The sequence below is a fragment of the Notamacropus eugenii genome, chromosome 1 (assembly GCF_028372415.1).
Source record: "Notamacropus eugenii isolate mMacEug1 chromosome 1, mMacEug1.pri_v2, whole genome shotgun sequence".
NCBI classification, from domain to species: domain Eukaryota; kingdom Metazoa; phylum Chordata; class Mammalia; order Diprotodontia; family Macropodidae; genus Notamacropus; species Notamacropus eugenii.
In genome coordinates this window covers 441,651,181-441,663,327 of record NC_092872.1, presented here as the reverse complement: position 1 = coordinate 441,663,327, position 12,147 = coordinate 441,651,181, and the positions used below count along the sequence as shown (strand labels likewise).

Genomic DNA, 12,147 nt, shown 5'->3' with positions numbered 1-12,147 from the left:
TGCTCTTCAGGAGCTCACAAGTCTAACGGGGAAGACAACAGGCAAACAGCTTGGTGAAAGATGGACCCAGATTACGCCGGGTGAGATGGTTTCAGAAGGGGGGCACTAGCAGATGAAGGAAGGCTCCCCGCACACGGAGCCACTTGAGCTGGGACTTGACGGATGCCAGGGAAGCTCCACTCCATGGGGCCACACAAACCGCAGCAAAGGAGCAGTTCGTGGAAAGGGGTATTTCCCTGGGGGTGGCAGGGATTGCTATAGACTAGTGGGGCCAACCCTCCCTCCTCCACATTCCCCAGCCCCCTTTTTTCAGGCCGCACCCTCCCGGAAGGGGGTTGGGGTGTGAAGGGGGTAGAGGGGGAGGTCCACGGGGGAATCCGCCGGGAGCTGTGACAGGCACATGGCCGAGATGCAAATGCTCCAGGTAAGCCCGATCCCAGCAGGGGCAAAGGGTTGGGGTGACAGCTCCCTCGGGACTCCTCCTTAGTCCCTCTGAGGTGCTCTCAAGGTCACGGGACAACAGCTGGCCTTCCCTTCAACCCCCTCCGACTGAGCACGACTCCCCTCGATGTCCCCCCAACTTCCTCCTTACATCTGGACACCGGTGGTCGCGCCCAGAGGCTACACCTGGACTCTTGTTCCCCGCTTGAAGGCGTCCTCCTACACATCTGGACTTCTGCCTCCTCGCTTGACTTCCCCTATCGCTGAACATCTGGTCTCCTTCCGTCCACTGTCGACCCTTCCCCCTACCCCCACTCAACTTCCAGACCCCATCTGGGTGACCTTAATCCTGTGTCCTCCCTTATTCTGGCCTCCTGAGCTACCCCACTCGGGATGTGGATTAGGCCGGCTCTTGACAGGTGGTGTCACCAAACCGGCAAAAATTTTAGGCTGAAATAAAACTAGCTGGTTTTGCTCATCACCTGCGAGAACACCCCCTTCACACGATCACAAGTATGCATAATTACCCCGTGCCACCCCCACCTCCTTCAGAATCTCATTTTTCAGCTGCAGAAATCTTTTAACTTTTTCGCAATGGAACACTGTCAGTTGGCCGAGAGAGAAACCAAGGGTCAGAGGAAGGAAGAAATTTGGCCAAAATCACGGGGAAACTAAAGACAAAACTAAGACTAGAACTCACTACCCCCGCGGTGCTTCCTCCCCAGACCCACAGGAGTGTCTCCTGTCGTTCAGCACAGTTCTTACATTGTTAAAGTTTTTCCTATTATGATTTAATACATTTTATCGCATATATTACTTAAATACAAGATGTCCCCAAAGTCTTAGTGCAGTTTGAAGCCTTGGTAGGCATGGGAACCATTTAGGCTTTAATGGACTCGGACTTTAGTCTATGTTCGAAGTATACTGCTCACATTCTCAATAGTGAGTAGTTTATCATATTTGTTACCTGGTTATTTTTCATGTTTGCTGTATTGCTTTGTGTTTCAGTTACTTCTTTCGGCAAATCTAAAAAGTTTTTAAGTGTGTACCTTGTGTAAGGCTCTGTGCTAGATGGATACAGAGATAAAAATCTGACGGCAATCTGCGATCTCTAGGAGTTGACTTGAGCCTGGAAAGCAGCAGGGCTGCTTAGAATAACAATGGTAGTGGTTTAAGAGGAGGCACTTCAGGCAGGCTTTGTTATTGTTTAGTTGTTTTTCAATTGCGTCCGATGATTGATAACCCCATTTGGGTTTTCTTGTCAAAGATACTGGAGTGGTTTGCCATTTCCTTCTCCAGTTCATTTTACAGATCAGCAAACTGAGGCAAACAGGGTTAAATGACTTGCATAGGGTCACACAACTAGTAAGTGCCGGAGGCTGGATTTGAACTTGTCTTCCTGACTCCAGGCTGAGCACTCTATCAGCTGTGCCACCTAGCTGCCTACAGGCTGGCTACTTGTGTACAAAATAGTGAGACCTGATTATCGGAACTGGAGAACCAGTAAAATTACATTGGCATATCACCCCTGTCAGCTTATTGAGAGAGGATTTTTCAACCTGATCTACCACTTGAATTTTTAAATAGAACATAGAATATTAGATCAGCAAAGCGTTTTAGTACCTAGAATGTTAGAAAATGGAACAATAGAGAAGGAAGGGACTTGAGGAGGCCCTGACTGAGAAGTAAGCCCCTATTCAGGGCTCCTTATAGCTCTTCAGCCCAGAGGGCATGAATAGAGCACATGCCTCTCGGGGAAGATGCCAGTCCAGATATAAAGATATCAGATGATCGTGATTAGCTGTGCAACTCAACCTTTTCCTCGAGGGGTTGGGTCCATGGACTTTGGTAGCTCCAGCTCAGAAGAGTTGCTGTGGACCCAGAGTGACCTGCCTCAAAGCCATGCCTCTTTCGATGGGAATGGGAAGGAAGCACTGCCTTGATCTTTGTGTAGGTCCTTCCCCACCTCCACTCTTGTGAGAAGCATTAGAAAGCGATATACTCACCTCTAAGGTTTTTGTACTTTTTTGGAGGAAAAAAAATAAAGATTTTAATCCAGAAAAACAAAGTAGATGACCAAGGAAGAAAATGTTCCAGTCAAACTGGACAGCTAGCTAGACCCTAAACTTGACATTCTATCCCTTGCGTGATACCCAAGCCCTTCTCCATGCCTGAAATGTGCTCCCACTTCATCTTTGTCTTTCATAGTCTTTATCTTCCTTCAAGGCTGAGTGCAAGCGCCATCTCTGCTAAGAAACCCTCCTTGATCTCCCTGCACAGCTTCCTCCTCAAATTTTCCTAATGCACTTTTAAATCTTGTATTCCATTTATCTGCATATATTTCATGTCCCCACCCCCTTCAATCCCCATAGAATGTAAACTCCTTGAAAACAGGAACGGGTTACTGTTAAGTTTTTATATGCCCACCAACTAACACCGTGTTTGTGCTTAATAAATGCTTGCTGAATTGAATTCAAACACAGAATATTGGTGTTATGAGAGATCATGTAACATAAAATGTTATTAGAATACAGAGTCATTAGAATACAGAATGTCAGAGCTGGAAAGGATCATATGACATATAGTGTTAGAACTGAAAAAGACCTTACATAGAGAATGACTGTCAGATCTAGAAAGGACTTGAGAAAACAGAATGTTAGAATTTGAATATTAAACACTAGATCTAGAAGGGACTTTAGAATACAGTCAGTCATAGAATCACTATTTTCAAATATTCTTAATGCCACAGCCCCCACTGATGAGATCACCATTTGGCTGGAAAGTTCTCTTGGGTTACCTATTGCGTGGTTACAGGGAGTTCTGGCCTGATGCTGTCTGGGACTTTCTTAGCCCAATTCCTGCTCAGGGGAAATGATTCTGCTGAAGCAAGGAGGGGCTCTGGTCGAGGTTCTAAGACGGTATGACTTGGTTCCTAAAGTCTGTGACAGATTTTTTTTTCAATCAAAAGGAAGACTGGACTTTTTTTTCTTTTTTTAACCATTGCAATTCAATGTCCAGGGGACTTTTCCACCCAGCAGGGTAATTTATTACTCATACTCATTCTGACTCCCTCCTCCTCCCCCCATGACATTTCACCATAGGCTAAGACTCATCAAGTGGCTGAATAAAGACATCAGCGTTTCACCTCACCAGACAGAAGGTGACAGGAATCACCTCTCCTCCAAGCACCTGCTTGCCTGCTCCCTGCGACCGGTGTCTCCATTTGCCAAGAGCTCCCCAGATGGCAGAGAACCCTGCTGACATTACCTCAGGCGGCCCTCGCCTTACCCCTGATGAAAATGAATTCCCCTTTGGATATCCCACCAGTATCTGCCAGAGGACCCCTGAGCCCAAGTACTTGTGCTGTGGTTGCCACAATGTTCTGAAGAAGGCCCAGCAGACCCCATGTGGCCACCGCTACTGTGCGGCCTGTCTCTCCTGGATAGTGAGGTGAGGGGGGAGGAATGGAGGAGGAACTGGTTGGTCTGTCTCTCGGTCTGTCTATCTCTCCGGGGCCCTGGGTATCAGGGGAAGGGGAGAAAATGGATTAGCTTAAGGTTTTAATGGAGACAATCTTTGAAAAGAGACAGTGGGCTCCTTCCCCCATCCTACATACCAGTGCTTGAAACCAATACTGTACATGTTCTGTATTCCAACATTCTTTGTCTTTCAGCGACTTCCAGCTTTGATATTCTGCATCCTAACATTTGTATTCTGAGATCTTTTCCTGCTCCATAATCTAGGAGATGCAAATGTCTCTGAGAAAGGGAACTCACTGACTTTTATTCATACCCAGCTATAAATATCTGATATTACATCTCCTCCTCAGAGCTGAAGTCAAAAGATCTGTGTTCTAGCCCTGGCATTACCACACGCTGTGTGGCCATGAGGAAGTCATCCCAATATATGGATCCTATTTCCTCATATTACGGCTCTGATAAACAAGTTAACATTCAATGCTCTAAGGTCTCTTCCAACTCTAAGGGTCTATTGTCTAAAGTTTCTTTGTACTGTAACACTGTGTTCTAACGTCCCTCTAAACTCTAACATTCTATATTTCTATAATTCTATGGGGTGATCAAGAGCTAGTCTTGACTTTGTTCCGATGTTATGAGTTTAAATTTTCAAGTTGAATAATAATAATAGCAATGAATTTTTGTTTATGCTGACTATGTTTCAGGCACTACACTTCACAATTATTATCTCGTTTGATCCCAACAACCCCATAGTGCCTTTTGGCCCAGAGTTTGATCTTGCTTCATAGCTTTGGTGCTTCTAAATCTTCCTTGGACAGGGTCTGGAGTGGTAATACATCTTTATTTGTTCCAGAGGGTGATTTCCAAGTTTTCCAGTTTGAGATCAGGACAGGTAATGAGAAGGACAAGCTGTCAATGTATAAACAAAACTTGCTGAATATATTTTGCCAGGATCAGCAAGAACCCTGTGTGTTCAAGATGCAAGGAAGAAAATCTGCAGGCTGTGGGAGATGAAAGTTTCTTATCGGAAGAGAAGGTATGCTTGTATGAAAAAGATGTCTATGCTGCCTTTGTCTTGTATGGTGAAGGGTATGAGACAGGCCTTCCTTATCTCATCAACAGTCACAGTGCCTATACTATCACTATTTATTCCTTTGGTAATCAAAAGTTTTGTGTTCCTTATTAAAATACAAAACCTTCTAGATGGAGAACACGTTATCAAAAATGAAAGTTTAGCTGAGAACAAAGAACTTTTGGGTACGGCACACAGTATTAGTTTCCTGAAAGAGACAGAGAGAAAGTACAAAGAGAGAAGTGAGCACTGAAGGGGAAATGAGAGATTTATAATTGCTTTTCAAGGGAACTTTTTAATTCAAATAATTATTTAAGAGCAGGCAGAATCATTTCAGATAATTTATTCCAGCTCTCTCATTCTGCAGATGGGAAAACTGAAGTCCAGAGAAGTGATATGACTTTCTCCCTCCTCAGTACCCTCCCCTCCACACACATTAGAGTTCGCACACTAGCTTGTTGGGAATATAGCTTCTTGTACATAAGTGTAGACCATGTCCAGGCAATCTCAGAGGAGGGCCAAATTAATAGAAGTGAAGCTTAAGAGTTAAGTGGGAGAGGAGACTCTGACAGAATCAGGAGTAAAACCTGAGTCTCCCAATTCTCATGCCAAACTGCTAGCAGGGCTCCGTTCCCTCCCCATGCTCTGGATTGCCATCTTATGTCCTGTTCTCTCAAAGCCCTGCTAGATGATTCAAGTTGTTCATGTGTTAAATTACTTCCATACTGAGGACTGAGTGACTAGTAATGGGCTGTTCTGGCCAGGTAGGCCAGTTGCATTTTGACAAGGGCCTCGCTCAAAGGTGATACTAGTGGGGGAAACCCAGGCACTGTGGTCAGATTGTTCAGAGAGATATTTTGAGTGTGGGGCTAAGGAGGAAGGGGACAGTTTTTTTTTAAATCAACCCCAAATTACGCTCAAGTCCATCATTCTGGATTGGGTGAGTATGAAGGAAACCAATGGTGTAGTCTTAGTCACAGACTCTGTGGGGAAGTACCAGGGACTTCTCTGACTCCTGACCCAGGCCTATACTTGGGTGAGACATTTAAGGATTTGAAGGCAACAAGACTGTATTACAGTATTTTGCATAATGGATTTAGTCTGTCCCTTTGAACAGGACACAAAAGGAAGATCATCTCTCCAACTGCCTCATTTGATAGAGGAGGAAAACTGAGGCCTCGAAAGGTTAAGCAACTTGCCCAAAGTTACCAGAGTAACTAGAGCAATCTTTAAAGCCAGGGTTGCTGTCTATAAGCCTACCTCTTTCCATTACAACATCAAAGCACAGAAAAGTCCACATACGTGTGGCTTAGACTAACCTCTTTGTGAAAAGTCATAGCTTACCAGGTGGTTATCAGTTTTTCCTTATCGTCTTATCTCATTAAGCTAATTCTGCTCTTAAGTGTACTTAGAATTCATAAGGTGATTGGCTGAATAGAGGACACAGACATGAAAGGATTAATTTCAGGCTGTCAGTTTGCCTAAAATAATGTTCCAGTAGCTGATAGGGTGTACATTGTGCAGAGATCTGACCAGTGATGAACTGCTTTTTTCAAGGAGACCCATACTGTTCCATGTATCTGAGACATGTGACTGCTTTTTTCATCCTCTCCCCCACTTTGTGTGGCTCACAAAAGAAACAGTATGGTACTTTGGAAAGACCACAGGATTTGGAATTAGAAAACCTGGGTTCGAATCCTTTGTCATTTGCTACCTCTGTAATTTTGAGCAAGCGCTTTTCCCTTCTCTGGGCCTCAGTTCTTTGATCTAGAGAATAAAAGAGTTGGACAAAACAAAGATTCATAACCTGTGATCTGAGCTTTTTTTAAAAATATCTGTATTTTATAACTATTTCAATAGAATTGGTTTCTTTTGCAATTCTATGAATTTTAAGCATTTAAAAACATTATTATGAAAAGGCTTCCCCAGACTGCCTAAGGGACCTATTACTTACACAAAAATGTTAAGAACCTTTTGACTTGGGGCAACTAGGTGGTATAGATAGAGCACTGGCCCTAGAGTCAGGAGGACCTGAGTTTAAATCCAGCGTCAGACGTTTGGCACTTACTAGTTGTCATTTAACCCTGATTGCCTTGCAAAAAAATGAACCCCATTGACTAGATGGCCTCTAAGGTCTTTTCCAGATCTAAACCTTATTAAATGGGCAAATGATGTTGAAAATTTGTTTGCAAAGTCGAGGAGCCTTGGCTTCCACCATGTAGGGCTCAAAGTGGTGATGTAGAGAGCTCTAGGATGGCCATGAGAACACTAGAATCCTGATCCCAGCTCAGTCATTGCCTAGATGTCTGATTTTAGACCACTCTCTCTCTCTTTGAGTATGTGTTTCCTTATTTACAAAACTGGGTAGTTAAATTAGGTGACCTTTTAGGTCCCTGTGATTCATTTTCCAATATTGGGGGTCAGGGCATTAGACTAGACAAGGTCAGGTCTGTCCTCTGATTGTCTTTTGAAGTTCTCCCTCTGAAAACTCAGTTGAATAGTGAGAAATTATTTTGGCCACGTTGCTTAGCTCAGTTTTGTTTGTCGTTCAGTTGTGTCCAACTCTTTGTGACCCCTTTTGAGGTTTTCTTGGCAAAGAGAATGGAATGGTTTGTCATTTCCTTCTCTAGATTATTTTACAGATGAGGAAACTGAGGTGACTGGGGTTAAGTTACACTAGTAAGTGTCTGAGGATGGATTTGAACTCACAAAGATAAGTTTTCTCAACTTCAGGTCTGGCATTCTATCCACTTTACCACCTAGCTTAGTTTTAAACAACAATTAAAAAACAGTCTCTGAACTAGAAGAACAAAGGCTGGGCATTCTCTGATCATGGCCCCTTAGAGGCAGCTAGGCAGTATAGTGAATAGAGTGATTGTACTAGAATAGAAAAGACCTGAGTTCAAATCCTGCCTCAGATACTTCCTAGCTTGTGTGACCCTGGACAAGTCATTTAGCCTCTATTTCTTTCAACTGTAAAATGCAGATAATAATAGCACTCCCAAGATTGTTGTGGGGATTAAATGAGATAATACTTGTAAAGCACTTAGCACAGTACCTGGCACATAGTAGGTACTGTATAAATGCTTATTCCTTTCCCTCCTCATAGGTGAAAGTACTACAAGTGGCCCCAGAGAAAGTAAAAGGGAAAGTGACAGGAAGACTTGAGAGATTGTAGGGAGAAAGAGTTCCTGTAGAACAAAAGGGAAGTATGTTTAGTCAGAGCACCTTCTTTCCAGAGATTTTTAGAACCAAAATGTTGTAGCAGAAAGAGTGCTAGATTTGGAATCTGGCTTTGAATACTACTTCTGCTACTTACTATTTTTGACCTTGGGAAAGTTACTTTATATGTTTTGGTCTCAGTTTCCTCATATGTAAAATGATGAAGGTAGACTAGATCTCTAAGGCCCCTTTAAGCTTTAAATCTATCCTAGGATAAGTATTATGTCAGGTCTTAAGTAAAATATAGTTCTTTGTATAACAAGATGCTTTTTCTACCTCAGTAATTAAACCCCTTTAGACAAGATTTTTGGGAGCAGAGTCCATTCTAATGGTGCAAAGCATTATAGTGAAGTCTATTAAGCTGTTCCACCAAACCTGACTTTTGGTTGACTCCATGGGAAGACTGTAGTATTCTAGGAACATGGAATGGTAGAGTGGGAAGGGAGCTTAGATCACAGGTTATATCAAAAGGTTAGAACTAAAAGGGACCATAGAACATAGAATGTTACAGCTGGAAAGGAACTTAAACATAGAATGTCAGAGCTAGAAGGGAGCTTAGAACCCACAATGTCAGCACATAGAACAAAAGAGCTACAAAGGGTTTTAAAATAGAATGACAGAGCTGAAAGAGAGCTTAGAACCCAGAATGTCAGTACCGGATGAGAGCTTAGAATATGGAATATCAGAACATAGAATATCAATTCTGGAAGGGATCCTGGAGCTTGTTTAGTTCAACCCCTTCATTTTACAGATGAAGAAACTGAGTCCTCTCAGTGGCCCATCACTGAAATTCTGGCAGAGCCATGGTTAGAACCTCCCTCTTTCAATTTCCCTTCCACTCCATCAGGCTGCTTTATAGAGGACAGGAGCATTTAGCCAGATCCTACAGGCTAGGTGGGATTTTGCTGGGCAGAGGGGAATGTCTGAGCTTTCAGGGGTACAGGTGGGACAGCACTAACCAGGAGGTACACAATCCTCCTGGAGCTCCTTTGCCCTTGAAATGGCACCAAATTAACTTCACTGGGGCTTCCAAAAAGGAGAAGTCCTTAAAGTCCTTGGCAGTTCCCAAACAAAGTAAACAGCTCTGGAGAGACAAATTCTCAGGCATGGGGCCAAGGAGCCTCCATTCTCTTTGGGGACAGGTACCGTTGCTGAGTCTGTACAAAAGCAGTATTGACACTCCCTTTGCTTTATAATACTAGTATTCATCAAGGCAACAGCCCTGCCTAAGCAAGGCACTCCTGGCCAACCCCCTCCAGCAGACCCTGAAACCGTAGCTTTCTCCAGGACTGCTGAGAACATGCTGGGAGCCTGTCATTCAGAATAGCTTAGACAGAAGAACATGTTTTCTGTATGTTCTTGTGTGTCTGTGTGTGTATTTTCACCTTAGCAAGTCCACCCAGACTTTTATTTTTAGTGATTTCTAAGTATCCGGGACAGCTGATGGCCCTGAGCACAACCCCCATTGACATAATGGCAGTATCTATCCTGAGGAGGATCCAGAATCCTGAGGCCCTTTTTCTTAAGGCAGAAGGCTCAGTGTCCTCAAGTTTCTGCACCTCAAATATTGTTAAAGTTAGAAGAGTCCTTAGAGATCATCTGGTTTAGAGAGGAGGAAACTGGAGCCCAGAGAGTTTACAAGGCTATTCTAAGTGTGAAATTTGGGACTTGAACTCAGGTCTCCTAAACCTCCGTGCTGCTTCTTTTCATAAAGCAGTCTAAGACAATATCATCACCACCACTGGCAACAATCATTACTGACATCGTAATAACTTGTCCTGGAGTTTATTTGATATACATCTGTCTAAGGTTCAGAGTGGAATTGTAGTGTAATAGAAAGATCACTGGCCTTGGAATCAGGCCAGTCTCAACTCTGATACTTAATGAGTGACCCATGGCAAGTAACTTCTCTGTGCCTCCATTTCCTCATTTGTAAAAATGAAGGGGATGAGTTAGTTACATGTGATAATAATATCAATATTATTTACCTTAAAAGAGATGTGAGGAAAAGACTTTGTAAACTTTAAAGGGTTTTAGAAACCTGAGTTGTGATTGTAATCTACCACTCAGAAAGGTATGTAAAGTACTCAGTATTTACCTGAGTACATGAAGTATCTCCCAGGTAGAATTCAAGACCTTTAAGGGCAGGAACTATTTCTTTGGTGTCTTTAGATCTCCAGCACCTAGTGCAGTGTTCTATATCCAGCAAGAACTTATAGATGTTTGCTGAATTGAACTTTAAATTGTTGAATTGAGGTAGGTAGCACATTTTCCAAAGAAGGAAACTGAAGGTCTTGCACATCGTCACGTCACATAGCAGTGCCCACAGATTCACAGTCCTGCCCCACCCTGCCCTGCCCTGCCCTGCTGGGGAGTGAAGGTGTGTCCTCCACCCTGCCCTGCCTCCTCTGTCTGGGTTTGGTTAAGCATTCAAAGAGATAATTAATGGATGCAGAGGTGTTTTAAGTAATATAAAAGTATTCATGGAAGGGGTTATGATTCTTGTCATTGTCACTACTCTTCTCTATTCCCCAGGCTTTCATTGATGCTGCCATTAATAAGGAGATCTCAGAGCTGAGCGTGCATTGCGTGATTTCTGGGTGCAGCTGGACTGGCCTCATGAAGAATTTTGAGGTCAGTAGAGTGCGTGGAAGGTTGCTTCAATGTAGTCCCAGAATTCCAGGGTCTCAGAATAGAAAGGGATCTCAGAGATGATCTAATTCATCCCATTCCTAAAATAATTCCCATCTACAGTGGGCAAGTAACTACTCCCAGCCTCCTCTTTTGAAGACCTCCGGGGATAGAAAACCTCTTATCTCCTAATACAGCTCATTCACCTTTAAGGTACTTCCTGTACTTTTCACTCCCAGAACAGTCTTATCAGTGAAAATAGCTAGTATTTACATAGCTCTTGTAGGGTTACAAAGTGTTTTACAACTTTATGAGTATTATTTCATTATTATCCTTGATGAAGAAAGTAAAATTGACAAAATTTCAGTGGCTTGCCCAGGGTTACACAGCTAGAAAAATATCAAGGGCAGGGTTTGAACTCAGGTCTTCCTAACTCCAAGTCTGGCAGGCTATCTAACCACCACCAGAGAAACTGGTGATGAAACTGGTGAGAAAACAAGAGATACTAGCAAAGGCAGAGGAAGGCAGGATAATGGAGTAGACAGAGCACTGGACTTAGATTTTGAATCAGGAAGACTTGATTTTTAGCCCCTCCTCACACACTTACTGTGTGACCCTCGATATGTAACATAATCTTTCCGGGTCTTATTTCCTTCATCTGGAAAATTTCAGGGCTGGCCTTAATAAGCCCTAAGCTTCCTCCCAACTTTAAAACTATGATCCTATGGGAATTCTTATCCTTGGTTTCTTTTTGGCACAGAGTAGATGTATCCACATGTTGATTTATCTAACATGAAGTTGGGGCAAGTTCACTTGGGTACAGACGTGGATCACACAGGAGGTTGTTTCCCCTCTGTGGAATCTCTCCCTTTCCCAAAACTTATCCACATGCTATTCAGAGACTGAAGTCTTCTACTCCAGTCTCCATCCCAGTGCAGAACTCCTCCCTACAACATCCTCACCAGTATACAGTCAACCTCTCTCTGACCCTTTCCAGGGACAGAGCTCACTATCTTACAAATCATCCTCTTTACTTGTGGATAGGTCTAATTATTAGCAAGTTCTTTAATCTCAAGGAATGACATTCTAATAATCATTCTAATTTAAGCCAGTTTTAACATTAATATGCCAGTATATACTAGGGATACTTGCAATAGCCCAGCCTTCCTGGAAGTCCTCAAATCACACCATGTAGAGTAGACTGCATTATCTATCAATTATCTTTCAATTAGAATTATTTATCAGTCAGCAGTCATGTTGAAAGCCCCTACTCAGGTGTCTGGTACTGTGCTAGGGATACAAAGA

General features: G+C 43.1%; 1 protein-coding gene across 3 annotated transcripts in view; it reads left to right on the top strand.

The window, feature by feature from the left end:
• The first annotated feature begins 368 nt into the window (after positions 1–368).
• TRAF1 (TNF receptor associated factor 1) overlaps positions 369–12,147 on the top strand; it is a 28,380-nt gene continuing 16,601 nt past the window's right edge. For 2 of the 3 annotated variants that reach the window (XM_072631770.1, XM_072631768.1), the window contains exons 1-4: positions 369–424; positions 3,543–3,891; positions 4,869–4,953; positions 10,747–10,845. In XM_072631770.1, coding sequence (XP_072487871.1) covers positions 3,683–3,891; positions 4,869–4,953; positions 10,747–10,845 — 393 coding nt within the window. In that variant the 5' untranslated portion in view covers positions 369–424; positions 3,543–3,682. Of the gene's footprint in view, positions 425–3,013; positions 3,892–4,868; positions 4,954–10,746; positions 10,846–12,147 lie in introns of those variants that run through there. The other variant, XM_072631769.1, reaches the window with a different exon arrangement.